The sequence below is a fragment of the Microtus ochrogaster genome, unplaced genomic scaffold (assembly GCF_000317375.1).
Source record: "Microtus ochrogaster isolate Prairie Vole_2 unplaced genomic scaffold, MicOch1.0 UNK26, whole genome shotgun sequence".
NCBI lineage: Eukaryota > Metazoa > Chordata > Mammalia > Rodentia > Cricetidae > Microtus > Microtus ochrogaster.
In genome coordinates this window covers 3,723,215-3,743,932 of record NW_004949124.1, presented here as the reverse complement: position 1 = coordinate 3,743,932, position 20,718 = coordinate 3,723,215, and the positions used below count along the sequence as shown (strand labels likewise).

Below are 20,718 nucleotides of genomic sequence, written 5' to 3'. Positions count from 1 at the left end.
TTTTCTCTTTCTTCTTCCCCCTTCCTTTCTCCTTCTTCCTCACCTCCTCTTCCCTACCCTTCCCAGACTCCTCTCCATTTTCTTCATATATATTTTTCTCTTTTCCTTTTTTCCCTTCTTCCACCCACAATCTCCCTTTGGATTGAACTCAGGGTCTAGTGTACATCTGGCAGGTACTGTACCACTGAATTACATCCCCAGATCTTTGTTATTTTTTATTTCGAGATGAGCTTTGATTAAGTTACCCAGGCTAGCTTTGAACTCCCTCTGTGGCGGACAGGCCTTGAACTTTCCATTCTTCTGTTTCTACTGGGATTACAGGGCTGTAAGCCCTGGACTGACTTGGACATGTCTCAGGGGAGACTTGGAGCATGTGTAGAAGAGGGATTCCAGCGTGGCAAACAGGCTTAGGGCTCTATCTGTGTGATCAGAACAACTAGCTCTTGAATCTGGAGAAGTCTCAAAGACAGAAGCATCCTTATGGAATGTGTGTGCTAAGGCTGGGTCCAGTCAGGAACCATATACCGGAAGCTCAAAGGCATGGACCTGGCTCTGAAACTCCTTAAACCAAGCCCTGTTGCTGGGTACTTGGGTGGAGAAGGAATGCCTAGCCCCTTGGTGAAGATGTCGGAGGTTTTGTCTCCTGGCTGAGGGAAGGGCATAGGCGATTCTGAGACCCCCTTCAGGTGTGATGACCCACCTTTTGTACAAGGTCTCTTTTTTTTTTCAGTTACCAGAACATGAGCAAGAGAGGGGCAAGACACTTAGGAACCAGCTGGGCTTGTTCAGTTGGCTCAAGCCTTGGCCCTCTTCCCATCTCCCATTGCTGTTCCTTACCAATGCAGGAGACACCATCGTCAGCCAGCACGGTCCCATGGTCACAGAAACAGATGACTTTGTGGCTCTCGGGGTCCATGTGGCATTCGTCTACCTCACAGTGACTGCAGTTTAGATAATGCTTGATATTCACTTCCCCATGGCCCTCCATCACTGGTGACAAGGGGGAGGGGAGGAGCAGTCTCAGGATTAACAGGAAGATCGGTCGCCCTGTACCCTCAGCTCCCCAACTTTGAACTTTATCTCTGGCTCCTTGCTGAGATTCTCCCTGTCCCAGGTCCCTCTGCCACTCCAAGCACGTGTCTATTTGGTGAAGCATCTTGAGGCCCCTGGTGAGCAGAGCTGAGATTGGGGATGTACGTTTGTCTCTGTGTAAGTGAGAGATCCCAATTCAGGGCTCTGACATTGGTACAGGTGTTCTAGCTACTCTTGGGTCATTTTCTAGGACCTGCCTGCCTGGTGGTCCACATTCTCCCTCTCCCTACATTCAACCACATACCCCAACTTCCAGAAAATATGATAAGATGAGCTATATGAAGACTTGTATCATAAAGCAGCCTGTAGCCCATGCCTTGGCGTCCTGACCCATGCCAATAAAGTCCAGGTGTTGGCTTGGTGGAAGAAGTGGCTTAAGTTTGTACTGTCACCTGGTAGAGGGGGTACCTTTTAAGGCCGGGGTGTACAGAATACCCAATGGACTGATGAAGGAAACCCCATCTTCCCCATCCATTTCAGGGTCATTGTTTGATGCTGCGTTGCCACCTGTGGCAAACCAGAGAAGAGTTGAACCCCAAAAGGTGGGTGCCCAAGTCTCAACACACATGCACATTAACAAGCACGCATTTTTTGCCAAAGCCGTGGGTCACTGGGGGGCCTGTGGGGTGGGGAGGTGGAGAGGGAAGGGAGGTTCCAGGCACAGAGACTGCACTTTGGTTTAGCCCTGCAGATGTTGGGTGTGTGGGTCAGTTTCCTCTCCAGGTTGGGGCCAGATCATCCAGGGGAGTCTCTACCACACTGATGAGGTCCCAGTACTAAGTGAAACAAGTGAACAAGAGCCTAGAAGGTTCTAGTCTCTTGAAATTGGGGTGCATCCTTATGGCTTGGAGAAGTTGCTCTCCAGACACTTGGGGGTCAAGATGGGCCAGGGTTGAGGGGGAGATTAGCTGCTGTGCCTTCAGGCTCCTGTCCCTCCTTTCATCTGGGACTGGGTGATCTCGGGGCTCCCCCCCCTGGGGTCCTCCCATCCACCCCAAAACTTGGAAAGGAAGCTTGTGTGGTTAGCACAAGCATTTTTTCACACAGCGACAAAGCGAAACACAGACACGAACGTCACAGTGCGGGCATGCAGTGTATCCTACTCTGGGGGAGGGTGGGAGGGATCATCTGCCAGGTTCTTAGCTGCTAGCTCTTCCCAAGGCAGTGGGGGAGATCAACAGCAGGCTGTTTGCTGCAGGTTTGGGATGAAGATGCCTGGAGGTGGCTTCTGGGAGAGGTTCCCACCCGCCAGTGGATAGCCCCGCTCTGTAGCAGCTAACGGGCTGGGCAGAAAACAGAGAGCGGGAAGCCCATGAAACTGCAGACCGGTTCCCGTCAATGCTGGCTTGACCAGGAACCCCAAAAGGAGCAGTAGGGGCTAAAAGAGTCTGCTCTCCAGGGCTGCCTGATCCTTGTGGTGGCTTACGCAGCCATCTGAAAAGCCAAACACTTCATGTTCAGCTTTGAAGGGGTGAGGGACCAAGGATCACATAGGATCTTGATGCTGCTTCTACACAAGCCTGGAGGCAGAATGCTGGCTCAGAAGCCAACACCCTGCCTCTGGCGGGCCCAAGCCAGGCAGGGGTGGGGGGAGCGTGCAGTCACATCACAGTCCACACTGGGGGTATAGGGGGGTGGCAGGGAGGTGACAGGGAGGGAGGAGCCTAGGACTAAGAGGGGGGAAAGAGTGACACCTAGAACACGAATCATCTTTACCTATATATCCTCCGCCTCCTCCACCTGAGGAGCACCCCCCTCCACCCCCTCCGAAACCCCCTCTTGTCTCCCACCCCCACTTCTTCATGGCCTGGGGGCAGGAATGTCCTCCAGCGGCACCCTCCAGCAAAGACTTTCCGGCCCAGAGCAAGGAAGTGTTATCATTCCAGCCGCCTCCACCACCTGTGGGAGAGATGAGAGGTCTTGCTGAGGAGCTGGAGGGATTGGAGGGGGAACAGAGCTGGGGAAGGTGGAAAGAGGGTGTGGTGGAAGCTGGTTGGTGGGGATACTCCCATTGGCTCTGTTCCGGGGCCTAGTTCATGGTGGAAGCTAGGAGTAGCATGCTGTTGGCACTAGGGATACTGCTTAGGCCACACCCTGGGCCTATACAGCTGTGGGGCTTGGTGCCCTGCTTCTTGGCAGGCCTCTCTAGCTCAGGAGTAGGCAGTGTACTCCAGTAGGTATTTGGGGGACACTGGGGACAGGCAGAATGATGGTGGGACTTCTTACTGCATGGCTGCCACCCCTTGAAGGTGTACTTTCACGCAACTGTTTCCGTCTTAACGAGACCTGTGGTCCACTGTCTCGGTGGCCAACTGGTGAGTACCTGCAGGTTTGGGGTCCTGGGCCCTCATAGGGTTAGTCAGCAAGCCTCAAGCCAGCAAGATAGCTCCAGAGGCAGGAGGATGATGCCTGTCCGTCCCTTTCCCTTGATATTGGCATCAATGGGAACAGCTTCCATCACTCAGTGCCCAGTGACGATGATGCCTTCAGGGTTCCCGAGAGATTTCTGGGACCCTGCTCTACTGGGTCACTGCACTGGTTTCTTGCAGGCTCAGGATCTAACTAGTTCCATGGGTTTCACTGTTTGCTGGATGTAAAATCCAGGACATGGACCTCCCCGGGGATTCTGAGCTTCAGTTGCCCCACCTGTGACTTAGAGATAGTGAGACTGAAATCACATTGAGCACTGATGTTAGAGCCTCCAGAGTGAGTGCTTGAAACATCCCTCCAAGTGCGAAGTGTGGAGCCAGTTAGGTGTGACAGGAAGAACTCTTGCTTGCTGGCTGCCCCTTGCCTGGCTCAGCCTGCTTCAGTGCTATAGAGAAGCTCAGCCGGGATGGGTGATGCCCCATGATAGTGGTAATCACTTGAAATGTGTCTGGGAATCCCAGGGGCTTCTTTTAGCTCTTGGAAAGGGAACTAATGACAGAATTGAGGCTGTATATGGCCCCTAGCACTTGATTCCAAGGACCATCTCCTGTTGGCCCTAGAGAGTCCAGTGCCCTCCCCTCCCTTATTCTTCCATATGACATTCCCATCGACACCTAACCCAATGACTCCAATAGATGATCTCAGTGGGATCTGGAAACCCAGGCAGAAGGAATAGAGTCACTTCATGAGTGGACCCCCTGGGACTGTAGGAGTTAACCTACCAGACCTGGCCGAGGTCCCACTGACCCAGAGAGAGCAGCGCAGTAGAAAGGCATAAGGAGTCAGGGTTTCTGGTAAAGATGTCCAGATGCTAGTGCTAGGGAACCAGGCTTCCAAAGTGGAGCCCAGATGGGTAACACCCTCCAATTCATGACAATAGCAAGCAAATCTGGGTTGAGGCCCTCTGGCAAGGTATGTGTGTATGTGTGTGCGTGTGTGTGTGTGTGTGTGGGGGGTTGTCAGCTCTAGAAACTGAAGGGTTGGGGTGCTGGATCTTCCTAGGGTTAGTCAGCAAGCCTCAAGCTAGCGAGATAGCTTCAGAGGCAGCAGGGTGATGCGTGCCCCCTTTCCCTTGATATTGGCATCAATGGGAACAGTGACAACGATGCCTTCAGGGTCCCTGAGAGATTTCTGGGAGAGGGTGGGGCTTTACCTGCGGCTCCGGAATTGCCGTTCAGCCCTAGAACTGAGGAGTTATTCTCCAGTCTCTCTGGGTGGAACGTGTCTGTCTTGGCCCCATAGGCCCTGCCACCACCGCCAGCTGCAATGATCAGGGGTACAGGTACTCCATCTTTCATCTGCCCGGGGGAGACATTCAGAGATGGAGAGACCGAGCTAGGCATCCGTTAGGGAGATGCTATGCCCCAGTTTCAATGCTTAAATTTAACAATGTGCAGACCAGTGGGGTGACTTTTCCATTTGTGGGGGTTTGAGAGCCCCAAGTTGATGTTATAGTAACCTTCTCTGATCAGTTGCTATATATATCAGTTCGAGTCCAATCCGTGATGCAAGCCCACTAGGGCACCCACCTCTTAGGTTACAAATGGATGGATCTTGGAGAATCATTTCCCCAACCCCTTCTCTGAAGTCCTTGAAGGTTTGTTGCTAGTGATTAGAAAGAAGCTTTTCTATACTTTCAGTCATCTCTTGGACCCCCACAAGCTGAAGAGTAAGCCCTTAGCATTGCTATCTCCAAGGGGAGCACCCAGCAAGAAACTCTGCTTTCAGCCTGGCCTAGGAAGTGTTAGAAAATTCTGCCTGGTCTGGGCAGACAAGGAGCCCTGAAGGCAAAGACTAGGTGTAGCGCGCCTGGATAGCCTTTCTTGGGTAGGCAAACCTGAACTCCCTCTGGGCATGGTTTCTTGTCGTTAACTTGACATAGAACATGCCGGGGGTTCCTATTTAGGTTTGTTCTGGGACTATAACATCATGGTGGGCAAAAGTCACTGCTTCATCTTTCAGAGGAGACCTCACCTTAAACACGTAGGTGGCTCCACCCCCACCTCCACCTCCTCCTGCCCACTCGTGCACGCTTCTGTTGACTCGGATCTCTTCTTCTATCACGTTGTTCTCGCCAACACAGACTTTCTGGATTAGTTGGTTCGCCTGTGCCAACGAAACAAACCACCTCGTTGGGTTTGTGCCCAAGACCTGGACCTTGTATGCTGAAGGTGGGTTCTGATCACGTGTCAAACAGCTTACAGTTGAATTGAAAAGACGAAAACAAATCCACACAAACGCTTTGTGCAGTGTTGAGAAAGGCCACGAGGCCAGCGTGCATACAAATGTTATGAGAAGCTAGGGGGATGGATTGCAGCTTGAGGACTGCCTGCAGGAGGGGGCTTCTAGTGGGCTCTGTAGTGCAGGAAAGGATTCAGGACAGAGAAGGGAATTCGGGTCATCCCAAGAGGAAAGAGTAGCATGACCCGCAGGAAAGGAGATAAGTGGGGTGTGTGGGAAAGGCTTAAGGCTCTCTTGCTAAGCCAAGTCTAACTCAGTCCAGACGGACCGGTGAGGATCCTGTGGATGCTGAAGAAGACCCTGGGCTGTGGGACAGGGTGGAGGGCACATGAATTGGGTTAACTTCAAGGGTTAGACAAGCAGCCTGGTCATGGCAAGGGGCCTCGTGGATAGTCAGAATTAGATTTGGGAGTGGAGAGTCAAGAAGCCCTCTCTCAAGTTTCAGTTCTGCAGTACTACTATGCAGAGAATTAAAAATAAATACAGAACAAATAAACAAAACCCAGTAGAGGAATTTTCATTCTCGGATCCCCTTTGGGAAAGTCATGTCTCCATCTTAGACATCTCATCCCTCCTACCTAATGTCCCATTTCTTGTTTCTAGAAATCTCCAACATGGAGGGCCAGGAAGAGGGTAGAGTCTTTTGGCTGCCATGTGGAAGAGGGAGCCGACCTCGGGATCCGACAGCTATACTCAGCACCACTTTGGGAGACCCAGTGGTCTTTAGGTGTGGGATGGAAACAGTGACATCACAGCAACAACCGTATTTGGAGGTGAGTCACTACCATTGAGTGTCACACTTGTTAAGTAAGGATGGGGAGATGGTTGAGTTAGCATTTCGTTCGATTCACCTCTGGGCCCCACAGGCTCCTGGTGGGATGTGGGAGTGACCATGCTGGAATGTCTGGAACACAGAACCCTGGGATCCTGGAAGGAGGAGTCTACCGGCTGAAGAACAGTCACACCTGGTTTGGCTGCTGCAGCTCAGATGAATTCTCTAAACACCAGAATGACCTCAGAAGAAAATTACTTTCCTTTCACTTAATGGAATAAAAGCCAATAAAACATCAAATTTTCATCAAACGCCGCTGTATAACCAGCCAGTGGACACGGCAATCCATCTTGAGCCATTCCATATGCTAAAGAATGCAGGAGTGCCGGCAGTGAGTACTTGAGAAATTTCCAGATAAACAGCCGAGATGCAATTTGTTTTATGGCATTTTGGATTTAATGATGGAAATAATTTGACATTTCTTAGACTGGATTTAGTGTGCATGGAAAGTCCTGGACTGCTGGGGTAGAGCTAAACACTTCTCTCGTGTGTAGGTAGCGATGCCCAGAGCTGTAGGGAGAATCCTGGGACAGGGATGAGTGGCAGCAAGCCTGCCCTAAGGCTGGGTGCAGGGGGAGAGGGAGAGCATGGGGGCTGCCGGGTGAGCAGTACTTTCGCGAGGCTCTCAGGGACCTGGAGTCTCCTCCACCTATAAACCAAAGGGTTGCCTGGAGTGGACCAGCAGAGCTCAGAAGACTGACTTCCACACCTGACTCTGCTCCAGCAGCTAGCAGTGTGACCTCCACATCCTGGGGATGCTTTTTCTGAGAGAACTGATTTTAGGGACTTTGGATACAGTGTTGGGCAAGAACAGTGGGGCTCGAGATGGCCAGTCTTTCATGTGCCTGCTCCATGTAGCCCTTGAAACCAGGGCAGAGGGCACCCAAGAAATGATCCGTTCTCAGCTAGCATCCCTCTGACTTAGCAGCCGCTCTGGTGGAGACACTGCACATCCCCTGATTCCTAGATGTCCCCTGCCCCACGTCCCTCTTCCCTCCCTGGCTACTTGTTCCCTCCTCTTCTTTTCCTTCTAATCTCTAAATGCTGGGGATCCAGGGCTCATCCTCAGTTCCTCCACACCTCTGTTTATCACGCCATAGGCAACCTCAGCCCTTGTTTGAACTCGATGCTGGCTGATATCTTCCTCCCTGGACCTCTCTTTTAAACCCCAGAGATCTATCGGTGTTGTCCACCTGCCATCTCCCGTTGTCTACTAGATCACCATAGTCAGTGTATCTGACCTTGACCTCCTGACCTTGCCACAAAATCTGTTGAGTTTTGTTTTTTGGTTTTTTGTTTTTGTTTGTTTTACAGTCTCACTTGTAATTGAGGCTACCCTAGAACTCATGATGTAGCTCAGGCTTCTGACCTCAAACTTGTTGGGATTTTAGGCGTGAGTCCAGCCCAAGCTGTCCCTTCTGCAGCATTCTCCGGCATGTGACAGAAGCTACTCAATCCTAGTCCTTGGAGTCCCTCTTGACCTTTCTCTTGACCTTTCTTTCTCTCAGTTCTTCATATAATCAGGCAGGAAGCCCCTATGAATTTCACATTCCAAACATGCCCAGGATCCAATCACTTTCCACCACCTCCGCTTTGGCCACTCTGGGCTAAGCCACCAGCATTTCTTGCTGGATGAATGAAGTAGCCTTTGACTCTGGTACTTGACTCCTTGTCCTTGTGAGATCCAAGCTTCACGGTGCAGTCACAGTGAGACCTTGCAGGCACATTCTATTATATCATCATTTGGCTGTGAGGATGTGGAATGTGCCATTATAGTGGCCTGGCCCAGTCTATTTCCTTGGCCCTCTTCTCTTATCTACCTGCTTGCTCCTCTCCTCCTCCCCTCAGATGCACAGGCACACCCTCACCTCAGGGACTGGGCCTTGGCCAACTCCTTTCTTTGCTGGAAGGAAAGTGTTTTGTGTGTAAGTTATGTGCAAGGATCTCCCTTGTTCACTTTCCTAGAATGATGGATACCACACACAGTGACTCAGTATATGTCTGTGGAATCACTTTGAATGAACAGAGGACTGTCTGGCTCAGGCACTGGGCTTCCTGGTAGTTGATGGGTGAGAGTATGGGGCCTGGCAGTTAGCTTAGTGACTCTGCCATCCAGGGGCCAGCGGGGATTTCCAGGAGGCTCATTTTGCTTGTTGTTGCTGGAGGAGGAGGAGGAGGTTGCTGTTAAACACCACAGGCAACAAGGGGCAGGCCCCTCGCTGCAATATAGAAACTCTACGCTAAAATGCCGGTAGTGCTTTTGTGGAAGAAGCCTGGTTTAGAACTCCACGCTAGGAGGCAAGACCTTGTAGGAAACAGGATCTCTCTGTTTCTGCCTGGCTCCCTGTGTGCCTCTCTCTGTCCCTATCTCTCGATCTCTCTGTTGTCTGTCTCTGCTTGTCTCTCTTCCTGTTTTTTTCTGTCTCTCTCTCCGTCTCTGTCTGTCTGTCTGTCTCTCTCTCTCTCTGTCTGTCTGTGCAGAGGTGTTTTCCAGCAGCAGCTGGAGCCAACTTCCTATTCCAGGAGCTTGGGATGGCCAGGCACCAGGTAGAGGGCAGTTAGACCAGCTAAACTGTAGTAGCTCAGTTCTTAGAGTTTACTTCATTCTCGTTTGTTTTGTTTTTTCCTAGTGGAAATTGGAAGTGGAGACAATGCCTGAAGACAGCAGGTCCTTCTTGCCTAAGGACCCACAGGGAAGGTGTAGAGGAACCAGGAAGACCCTTCCCATGCCAAGTGTGCATGGCATGCCTGGCTGACCAACACTGGGCGCTTCCCTCTGCTCAGGACCGAGATGGCCTTCTCCTGTCCTCTTGGGAATGCTCCCTATGCATCCACAAAGTTTGAGAACAAGTAGGTTGATTAATAAGAATGATAAAGTGCAGCAACCTAGAGGAGCAAGTAGATTACAATTGAATTAAATAAAAAAAGGACACAGTCCTGTGAAAAGACATAACTGATTACAATCCAATCAAGTAAAAGTCCCTTGCAGAAGTCAATGCAATCTTTCTACTTAGATGAAAGAATTACATTAGCACTCAATAAATTCCTGTGAAAATTACAGCAGTATGTAATTTAATGACTTAATATATTATAACAGCCTGCAAAATCCTGATTATAATTCCTAAATAAAAGTTGGAGTGGAGGCATTTCTCAGACGGGAGGTTGTACACACCATGCTAGATCCTCCAGTGTTGTGCTAACGCAGGGAGGAGTGGGGTACCAGGAAGTGAGAACTTGCTGCCCCCTGAACTCACAGTCCATCACTTGACTCTTTGGAGCCGAGTTTCTTGGTGGAACTGAACTGCTTTCTTGGTAGTCCCTGCTTCCTGTCTGTCCTCCCAGGATCCAGCAAAGCTATGCCTCAGGGAGGCATTAGCCTGACGCAAGCAGGATAATCTGCCATCCTGGGGCCTGAGTTCCTGCCAGCATAGCCAGCACTGCCAGGGTCTTGCCACCTTGCTAACACTGGTGAGGCAAGAGCCAGACAGCTGGGGGTGTCTGGGGCTTCCCTAGCTGCTCTCTAGTGAGTCCGCACTGTCTTTCAACTGCTCTGGGCTGTCTCAGATTCTGCTGTTGGACTTGTCTTTGACTGGTAGACACCCCAGCGGGGTTAGAAACACAAAGCCAGGCTGTCTTTGCGATCACAGAGGCTTGTTCAGCAATGGGCTGTATAAGTGGAAAAGGTCACAGAAACAAAGGCTCAGACAAGTGTAGAATGCAGCCAAAACAAATGCTCTTGAGTTCTGGGCCACTTTGTGAATGACATTGGGCAAGTTCTTTCACCTTCATGGTTCCTCTCTCCCCTTCCTCATTTATAAAATGGGAGTATAAAGTTTAATTCTGAAACATCCCCTACGGGCTTATAGTCTGAATGTTTGTTTCCCTGTTGAAGATGCTGTTTTGGAAGTGGTGGGGTGCTTAGGGGGTGGGGCCTAGCTGGGGGAAGCAGGACATTAGGAATGGGCCTTGAAGGTTTTACATATATTTGAGTTAGGGGTTTCTGTGTCCATGAATCCCAGGCTGACTTCAAACCCCAAAGCCAAAGCTGACCTTGAAATGACCTTGAACTTCTGATTCTCCTTCTTCCATCTCGCAAATGCTGGGGTTACAGATGAGCTCCACCATGCTCAGGGAATCAAACAACCTCCCCCCTTTCCCACAAACTCGTGCAAGCTAAGCAAACACTCTACCAACTGAGTTGCATCCAAGGCCCCAAAACATTCTTTTTGTATCATTTCGGACACTATTTGTGGCCACCCCAATCCAGTGTCATCCCAAGAAGCACAGCTACTGGAGCTGAATCTTTCAGGACACTTTTTTGCTTCTTGTATGTACACTGAGATGTGGTCATATGTCTAATTTTTGAGTGAACATAGAGTCTTTTAATTTTTCTCACTATTCATAATAATATGGCTAAATAAAGCACAACAGAGTGTCAGCCAGAGCATTTAGAAGGGGGCTCCCTCTCCTACTTCTGTGAAGAACATCTTCCCTTGGTCAACTTAGGATTCAGACCTTTGGCTTTAAGTCAGTTATGAGACCCAAGCTTCAGCCATGGTTCCTGTAGGGCTATAAAACTCCCATGGGCCTACATTCCCTGTGTCTTCATGCATCAAATGGCCCTAGGAAAGGAGGGGGACTCACAGGTGGAGCTGGTGCAAGACTTTGAATGTAAGTCCCCCAGAAGGATCATGGGAGGTTACTGTCCTCCAAGAGGTCACACCTGCCCTGGTGCTGGGACAAGCCCCTGCTCTGGGTGCTTACCCTGGGACAGGCATCCTCCCCTTGCTGGCCAACAAGGATGTACAGCGTGTCATCCTTCTCCAGGTTGAAGATGCCCAGGACAGACACGCCATGAGATCGCATCATGGTGTTCTTCCCGCCTTTCCCACCAGCTGCTCCGTAGCCTGAGATGCTGCAACAGATGAAAACATGATGGTGGTTGGAGACCAATCCCCAGCCACCTGTCAACCCATGGGTTTTCAGGGACCCAAGCACCTCTCCAGGAAGGAGATCACTCCCCATTGTTGGGAGAAAGCAGTCGCAGTCCAAGTGCGGGGTTGGGGTGGTGGAATCACTCAGTCACAGAGTTAGGAAGGCAGGAAGGTGAAGGGTTAGCCAGATGTTTAAGAGGGTGAGATAGGGAGGGAGCAGGTTTGGGAAGGGGTTGAGCACCTAGACCCTATTCAGGACGGGATTTCATAATCCAGAATCAAAAGACCATGAGACCCTAGACAAACAGCCTCTCTGTTTCTAATATATAACTGGAAAAAGAAAAGACCCGCTCTCTTATCCCACAAGTGTTGTGGATGATAAAGGAATTCAGCCTTGAAGTCCCCAGGGTTGCTACACAATAGGCACTCAGTAAGTGTTTGTTGTTAATGGGTGTGAACCGCTGTAGCAGCTAGCGGAAACTGGCTTGGTATGAAGTTTGAAAGTCTCTCCTCGGGGCCCCAAAACAGGGAGCATCATCCGAGGAGAGGGTACTTATCAGCCCAGATTGTTTATCCCATCCCATCAGTACCTCCTCCTGGAGCAATCTGTGCAGACAAGGAACAACTGATCACGATGAAAATAAAAACAGAGAGTGGGGACGTGGGATTAGATCTGCCACCGCCTCTGAGATGGCTGAGATGAAGCCAAGCAAGGATGGGGGGGGGCTCAATTTGTGAACGGTGGCAGAGGAATAAAATGTCTTGAAGACAGTCAGCGTATCGACTGACAAACACTAACAAATGCCTCCCTGAAGACAGTTGCCAGGGGCCCAGGGAGGGTTCTCAGGTCCCCGTGTGTTCAGTTGCAAGGTTTGTTAATGAGAAGCCAGCAAGAGATGGAAGGCAGCTTTGTCCCCATTCCAATGGCTCTGTAAACACCCAGTGTTCCCAACATGTAGAGACCTGCCCTCAAGTCTCTCTCAAGGTGCAGTTCAGGTCCTTTCTGCAGGGACAGTCCTGGGGACAGCTGTTTTCTAATGCAACGGTGGCTGCTTTCTAAAACAACAGATAAGAACCTGGGTTCTCCATGCAACGCAAGTGGAATCTGGCATTCATGACTGAGTTGGCCACTCAGGCACCTGCTTGCATTTCTTAAATGCTGGGATGGGCATCAGACTAAGACCTGAGATGGGTTCCAGGTTCTGCAAGAGCTTCTGAAGAAACTGGGAAATGCAAAGAGACCTCACCATATGAGTGGGTGGCTCTCTCTTGTGGAGGCAGCTGTGGGGCTCCGAGACTAGAGCTTTGGTGCCCCCTTTGGGGACTCAGCCTCTTTTCAGGTAGAGGAGTAGCATCATACTCCCTTTCAAACCCATATGGTCATTCAAAACAAAGAGAGATGACGTAATGGCGATGATGGGTGCAGCAAATGTCCACAGAGAATATGGATTCTCAGAGCCAGGAGGCCAGAGGACTGACAGGTGCCAGAGGTGGAGGCACCGGGGTGAACTGGAGGTCTGAAGGTGACTTTGTGCTGGGGGGGTGACAGATGGGAGGACTCTCAGACAAGACCAAAGAGTAGACAATATGAGTCAGGGCTTGTATGATCGGACGTGAAGAGGCAGGGAGCCTCTCTGATGTCCAGCGGCAGCTGGTGGCTCGTGTTGGGGAAGGCGAGGTTGTAGGTTTGGAGAAGGAAGGGCACATGCTCTGATGTGCCTGTTGTGGCACATGCTGGTGCGAGGTAAAGGTGACTAATCTCATTTGAAAGACGAGGACACTGAGGCTCAGGGAGATGAAGCCAGCTGAGGCCGCACAGCTGGCCAGTGGTGGACTGAGGTCCACTTCTTTCTCTCCCATGTGTGCAGCTGGGAGACACATGAATGTTAATGAAGAGGGGCCCAAGAAGTCACACACCAATTCCTTCTGACCTTCAACCACCTTGATACATTGCAAATGAACAAGAGAGAGCCGAGAAGAAGGCTCAGCAGATAAGAGAGAGAGCTCACTGTGCACACCTAGGGATATGAGTTCGAATTCACACCTGTAACTCCAGCACTGTGGGGTTAGGAGGTGGAGAAAGGAGGATCGCTGGAACTTTTGGGGCTGCCCCCATAGTTCTAGACTCAGTAAGGGACCCTGTCTCAAGAGAATAAGTGTTCTCCTCTGATCTCTGCGTGAGTCTTGTGCAGAGACTCACATACATGGGGACGCACATTCGCATGCACACACATGCCCTGGATTGGGAAGATGGGAGGGATAGACAAGAGGAGTGGGCTGGGGATGTAGTTAGGCTTGTTTAGCACACATGTGCCCTGGGTTCGATGCCCAGCACTGCCTAAAGCCAGGCGCAGGGGCATGTATCTGTAATTCCAGCACCTGAGAGGTGGAGACAGGAGGATGGGAAGTTCAAGACCATCCTCAGCTACATAGTTTCAGGCCGGCCTAGACTACCCTGAGATCCTGTCTCAAAGAGAGAGAGGGAGAGACAAAGGTGTGAGGATGGCAAAAAGCAGAGGCGGGGGCGGGGCTCGTTGGTGGAAGGGGAGAAGGGACAGAACTATTCAGCTAAGAGAAACGTGAGCAGAGGACTGTGGAGTAGGCAGCGTGGCTTCCAGAGAAGGACAGTCTCAGGATGGAAATGTGCAGGAGGCCTCAGCTCTGTCCTGTTTGCCCAATAGCTGTGTGACCTTGGGCAGATCACCTTCCCCCTCTGAGCCCCAGTTTCTTAGCAATATAAAAAAGAGATAATGATAATATTGGCTTTGAAAGATGATTTCTAGGGCTTGGTCGGGTTGCATGAAAAGGTCTCATTTCCACCCCGAGATGGGGTTTGCCTGGAAAACTTCTGCCTAAGGCCTTGTCCTGCTCCATCCTGCTCACTGCAGAGAGGTAGGCAGCTCATTTCTGCCTGCGTCATTTGCATACTCATTTGCATCAATCTGCATGCATTATGAATCATTCTGAACTCTTTCACAGGTTTAAATTTAGCCAAATTATTGTATTTCGGAAGTTGTTTGTTCCTGACTTCATCCCCCCCCACCTCCCGGGCCTGCCTTCTTGTTTCTCCTGTTCTTCCAGTGATCCAAACTCCACCACCTCCCTCCAGATCTCAGCTCAGTTCTTGGCAGTGAGGTGGGCTGGCAAGAGCCCTGAGCTATGAGCCATTCACTGGCTCTAGTCCTGGACGTACTGGCTGTGTGGTCTGAGCAAACCGAGCTGACATGAAGGAGCTTCCTCTCCCACCACTGAAGGAAAAGCTATTAGTCTAGGCAAGGCCAAGGCAGGGTCTTCAGAGTCAATAGCAAAGCTTGACCACCAGGTGTCAGTGAGTGGCACTTACTCCCGGTGGTGGCCTCAGACACACATTTCTGAGTTAGGAACTCAGTGTTTAGGGGATTGTGGAGGTTTTGGGAAGATGTGGATGCTTCCTCCTCTCCCCAAGGCCTGAAACCTAGAGCTTAACTTTCTTAATACTCTAAGTTTGGCTCTGCCTCAGAGTGACGTGTGACAGTGAGAAAAACCAGGGCTTGCCTTCACTTAAACCTGGAGCCAATCCCAGCCTTGCTCCTCAGTGGTAAGTTCCGAGTGTCACCCTAGCCCCTGGCATCCATCCCAGCCCCCTGGCCTGGGAGCTGCATTGGTCTGGACTCCAAATCCCAGCATGCCAGGATTTGAACTCCCACAGGGTATTTAAGTGGGCACCCAGAGAAGGAACACGTGGTCCGGGTTTGCATGCGCTCCCTGCTTTTCTGTCTCCCCTGCTCTCGGGCACCGGAGAGCGCTGTACTTAATAAAACATGGACATTTTAGTTTGGTTTAATCTGATTTCTTTGCGCCAGAGGAGCGGCTTGTCTTGGGATTTTTTCCCCCTAACACTCAGGGCAGGGAGCACCTAGACGGTGCAGCTCCTCCTTCTAGGTGCTGACCCTGCACTGGATGAGATCAAACCACTGCCTCCTTCAAGTTCATGGTGGAGGCGTCTTGCTTTTGACTTTCTTGTCCTGGCTTTATCAGTCTTACTCAATAGCTGTGTGACCTTGGACAAATTACCTTCCTTCTCTGGGCCCTTTGGTAGTTTAAAAGGGGGGATGAGAATAATAATATTGGTGATGGTGAGAATTCTATATGGAACCTAACTGAGGGCTGGAGGAGCACCCCTGCCAGCCTGTGCTCTTCTTGGGGGTCACTCCTGGGAGGCAGAAGGGATGAGCAAATGAGAGTGGGGAGCTGGGTAGATCAGGGCACAGCCAGAGGTCCTGGGTCCAATCCTGTCCAGTTTCACCTGGAACTGTCCTCTGATAAAGCTCCCATTGGCTCAGTGTTCCAGAGCCTGGATTCAGGGAATCCTCCCATGCCAAACCACGCCAGAATAACCACCACGGCCCCGCCTCTGACATGCTCTCTCCAAACCCGGTAAACAATTTACTTTTGATGGTTGACAAATGACGAGAAATTAATATACCTGCCAGTCAAGTGGGGAAAATGACTCGCAGTGATTCCAATTTACTGGAAATTGCAAGCTAGCACTCCAAACGCGTTGATGCTGTAATTTCTTTGTTTTTCCTCATCTCAATCCGTGTCCCCTGGTCAGATGGGATGTTGGCTGGGCTTGTGTTTTGTGTTATTGACTGTGAGCTATTGTTACCTGGTGTAATTGAGTTGTGAATCTTTCTTAAATAAAGAATTAGTAGTGGATCAAAGTGGCTGCCTGCTGGATTCTGAAACAACAGCACAGTTGGGTTTTAGCGTGTTGGCAGGGATGGCGCCCACCTAGGAGGGGTGATGGGATGGGGAAGAGGAGGCAAGGACTCCACCCCTCCCCCCACCGTACACACGCAGAGAAACACACCCCTCATCTGTAGCCCTCTCCAGTTGCAGCAGACCCACACTTCATTCTGGGCTCTACCTCTAGCTTGGGGTGGGACCTTTGGCAAGCCCCTCCCCCACGGGCTTCCTCCCCTATGAAATGGGGATGGTCCAGCCCACACAGTCTACAGGATTACTGGAAGACCAGATGAGGGCATGGCCAGCAGGAGCTTTCTGATGATTCAGTCAGTTCAATGGAAGTGTCAGGGTTCCCCCGGGGGCAGTGATGAAGGAGCAAATTACAGCTTGGAGTGTGGGCACCTTGGTGGGGAGCTGTCCATTTCTTCCTTCACCACCTGGCCTGCACAACTCAACGCTCCCACAAAAAAGACTTTCTCTGAACCCCTTAATGCTGCAGATGGATTTGTCCTTTGAGAAGAAGGAAGACAACTTTCAAGGTCACATTGGCTGGTGGGTAGTGGAAGTTGGACCCAAACTCCATTCTTCTTGCAGCTCATTGATCTTTGCCTGGTCCCCCACCTCCGACTTTCCCGGCTCTGTGCGATGACTATCTGCACAATTACTCTAGCAATTCATCATGCCTGTGACATCTCTCCTACTGTTGTCTAGAACTTGATTGGCATCGTAGACGGTTATTGAATTCCTGCCCTGTATCTGCTCTTCCCAGAGGCTGTGAGGCTCTCCAGTATCAATCTTCACTGAGTCCTGAAATACATACTCTGCGCTGGGCGCATAGTAAGGGCCTCATAGGTCACTACTGAGCACATGGTTCAGTGTTCGACACACAGTAGGGACTACAGCTCAGTGTTGCACTCATAGTATGGCCCCAATAGCTTAGTGCCGTGTTTGTAGGAGTGGTCCCATAGCTCAATGAGGCTCCCCATTCCCCTGAAAGGTCTCCGGGCCATCTGTGATTTGGTTGAATTTTGCTATCCAGCTGTGCACGCTGGTCCCTGGAGCCAGGTGAGAAAATGAGGGTCATTGATGGAGAACACCAGAAACAGCTGTGGCCAAGTCAGCCAGCTCCACCTGAGATCTGGTACCTCCTGAAGAGCATGTGAACTGGGGCTGGGGGTGGGGAGACCGATAACGGGAGCCACAGTCTGTGTTTGACAAATTTTTTATATGTGATCTTTGAGTATATGCGAGGGAACTGAGTGTGGAGAAGGATGCTGGGCCCCCAGAGAGGGAGGAAGCTGGGAGGAGGGAGGCTGGAGTAGGGAGAGGGATTGAGTAGAGAGTCAGAGGGAGTGAGCAGAGCCCTGCCTGGCTTCTGTGGAGTGCTGACTCCACACGCTGGATTAACTCCTCCCCACGTGGCTCCAATCCTTCCCCCCCACCCCCACATTCTCCCCTCCTGCCTCACTCGCCCAGGTCTCGCCCAGGTCTCAGAACTGCACTCCGTCTCCCTGTACGAGTAGGCTAAGGCTCTTGTCCTTTGCCTAGCACAAATTCAGGTTCCTTTTGTGGCCCCTCCTTCCACTTTCAGCCACTGCAGCCCCCCACTGGGAACATTCCGGAAGGCGTTGTTGCGCAATCAAGTCCACAAAGCAGAGACTACCCACTGCCCCCAGCCCTCACCTCTCTTTCCCTGTTAAGCTCCCTAGGAGAGTAGAGGCCACTCAAGGTCCTTGATTCTTTAACCCCTCCCCATCCGGCTTCAGTGCCAACTTCTTCCCACCCCACCTTCCAAGCCCTTCCTGGCCTAGTCCCTCTTTGCCATGCCTGGTTCTCCTGCCCTAGTTTGTAGCTTTTGATGCTTTTCTGGATGACAGTCACCATTTTCTACCTGCCTCTCACGCCCCCCTCTGCTCTCACCTGGGTACACAGGTGCCTGGTAGGAGAAATCCCAGCTCTGGGACCTCCAGCTAGTCTTTTCTTGCTCCAGCTAGTTTTGTCTTGCTCCAGTGTAAAGGAGAAGCTGGGAGCCTGTTATAGGAGCCTGGCCCTTGCCTCTTCCCAGTTTCCCTTTCTTTCCCTCTTTGCGGCTATTTTCCATAACACAGATAGGCCCAGGATACAATTTGGAGTCAGCGAAAGCCAGGCATGACAGTGGGAGCCTGCAATTCCAGCTTCTTGGGAACATCAGACTAAAGAGGCTGGCAGGTTCAAGACCAGCCTGGGAAACTGAGTGAGCCCAGACTCAAAGAGTGAAAAATTTAGCTTACTTAGCACACACAAGGCTCTAGGTTCACTCGCAGGCACAAAACAGAATAGAACAAAGCAAAAAGAGAGTTTCAACTGTGTACCTCTTCGAGGAGGCCCCAGGAGGCCTCACCTTGGCGCTCAGCAGTGGCCAGTGTCGGGCCCCCATTTCCAACTCCCTGACCAGTGGAGCCATCATGGCATCAGGCATCAGGTAGCAGCCAGACAGTACTAAGTGAGCGCCACACTCCAGGAGAGATGGATTTTGCGAGGCAAACAATTTCACCCTTTGTCTTTCCAAACTCAAGTCCTCTGGAATAGCCTATGTTTTCCTTTCAGAGAAACTGTATTTATTAAATAATAATTACTCAGGAGAAAAAAGTCCTCCACGTGAGGACCGGAAGTTCCCTATGTGGAACACTGCTATATATCAAGTGCATGTGTATATGTGTATGTGTGTATGTATGTGTATATTCATATGTATATGTGTTTGTGTATGTATATATGTGTGTATGTATGTGTGTATTTGTATGTATGTGTGTGTATGTATATGTGTGTGTGTGTGTGTGTTTCCATCATCGGGTCTTCCCTATAGAGTTTAAAGGACCCACTTGCCATCCTTCCCCTCTGCCCACCTTTCCTTCCTTTTTCTCCCCTCTCACCGTCTTCTCTCCCTCCTTCCTGTCTTCTCATCCTGGGGATTGAGCCCAGGGCCTCACACACGCTAGACTTGAGGACACTTTTATATGACCTAAAAAAGCAAAGCACTAAACTATCTATTTAGATTACTAAGTTGGTATAACCATGGTAGCCATTGTCATCAAAGCCCTGAGTATCATCAGGGTCAGGAATGAGGTGAGGGCAGGGACATGTCTTAGAGCTGAGCTCTAGTATCCAACAGCAACAAAGGCAAAAACTCAACCTCCCTTTCTGTTTTGGTTTTCCCATTTTAACGTGGCCAGATCATAACTCTCTCTTTACTAACTTGACCACTTCAAAGTGTAATGCATATGTGTCCAGGAAGGCATCGGCCAGACAAGGCTGGGGCTAGGGGATCCTCTCCCAAGGCAAATGTTAACGGCTATCTGATCTCGGCAGCTGTTCTGTATACAGTGTGCTAAGACTGTGTGCTTCATACAGACCAGAACCCCACTAGAATTAGATAGGCTGTGATTAATAATAAATAGGAAATGAATTTATTATTATTATTTAGTAAGTATAGTTGGTCTGGCTGGCCTCTTCCAAAACATAAGGCAGGTCTGAAAAAGTCAGAGCAAAGTCCTCAGACTGAAGAGAGGGGACCAGAGGAGTATGAGACCCAAAGGAGCGTGAGACCCAGGTGAGTGTGAGCACCAGATGAGTGTGAGACCCAGGTGAGTGTGAGAACCATTTATTCTTAGAAATTCTGCCCTTAGCTCCTCTTGTTTCTCCAGGTGATTTCTCTACCTAAAGGCCAGGAAACCCCTAACACACACACACACACACACACACACACACACACACACACACACACACACACACACACACCCTGTGATGGAAACCTGTATGTACCAGCATATTGTGTCTCAGATGGGGAGGAAACGGGATACGGGGGAAGAGAGTCCACAACCTGGGTACATCTGGAAACGGGCAAGACTCACAATGTCTTGCCTAAAGATGCCCTGAAGGTGACCTTTGCGGGAGAGACAAGTGATTCTCAGTGTGGCTTTGGATTTGCTCTGGGCTGAGAGCACCTCTGACTCACTTCTCCCTATGAAGGGTCTTGGTAATAACCACAGCAAGGCACAAGACACCTTGTAGGTCCTGAGCCTGCTCCGGCCCTTTCTCCCCAGGACTCCTTTTCTCCTTGCCCTGTCATGCATGGAGGTTCTGCTGGGAGGTCTGGCTTGCTTGGTGTGGCACAGAAGAACGGCTGGAATCTCTGGGATGTTTAAGGGTGGCGGGGAGGGTTGGAACTTTCTCATATCCTTTCCAGAATAACACTTACAAGGCACCCAGAACTTTCTCTGGAACACTTTTTTTTTCTTTCAGGAATGGGCCTACCACAAGATTCATTAAGGGGAAACAGGAGGGCAACCTGAGAAGAGTTTTGGGTGGGAGAGGGATGCTCTGAGAACCATGGGGAACATCAACATCAGCACCGCTTAACAGTGATGTTCTTAGCACAGCTGACAGTGCTGGGCAGGAGCTGCAGCCAGGCCATGCTCACTCTCT

General features: G+C 50.6%; 1 protein-coding gene across 1 annotated transcript in view; it reads right to left on the bottom strand.

Annotated features, from left to right (window-relative positions):
• Positions 1-20,718, bottom strand: part of Alk (ALK receptor tyrosine kinase) — a 739,399-nt gene that overhangs the window by 34,355 nt on the left and 684,326 nt on the right. Inside the window, exons 14-19 of the mRNA XM_013354040.2 lie at positions 11,360-11,510; positions 5,497-5,628; positions 4,676-4,820; positions 2,809-2,991; positions 1,501-1,599; positions 838-990 (exon numbers count right to left, since the gene is read on the bottom strand). Coding sequence (XP_013209494.2) covers positions 838-990; positions 1,501-1,599; positions 2,809-2,991; positions 4,676-4,820; positions 5,497-5,628; positions 11,360-11,510 — 863 coding nt within the window. The remainder of the gene's footprint in view (positions 1-837; positions 991-1,500; positions 1,600-2,808; positions 2,992-4,675; positions 4,821-5,496; positions 5,629-11,359; positions 11,511-20,718) is intronic.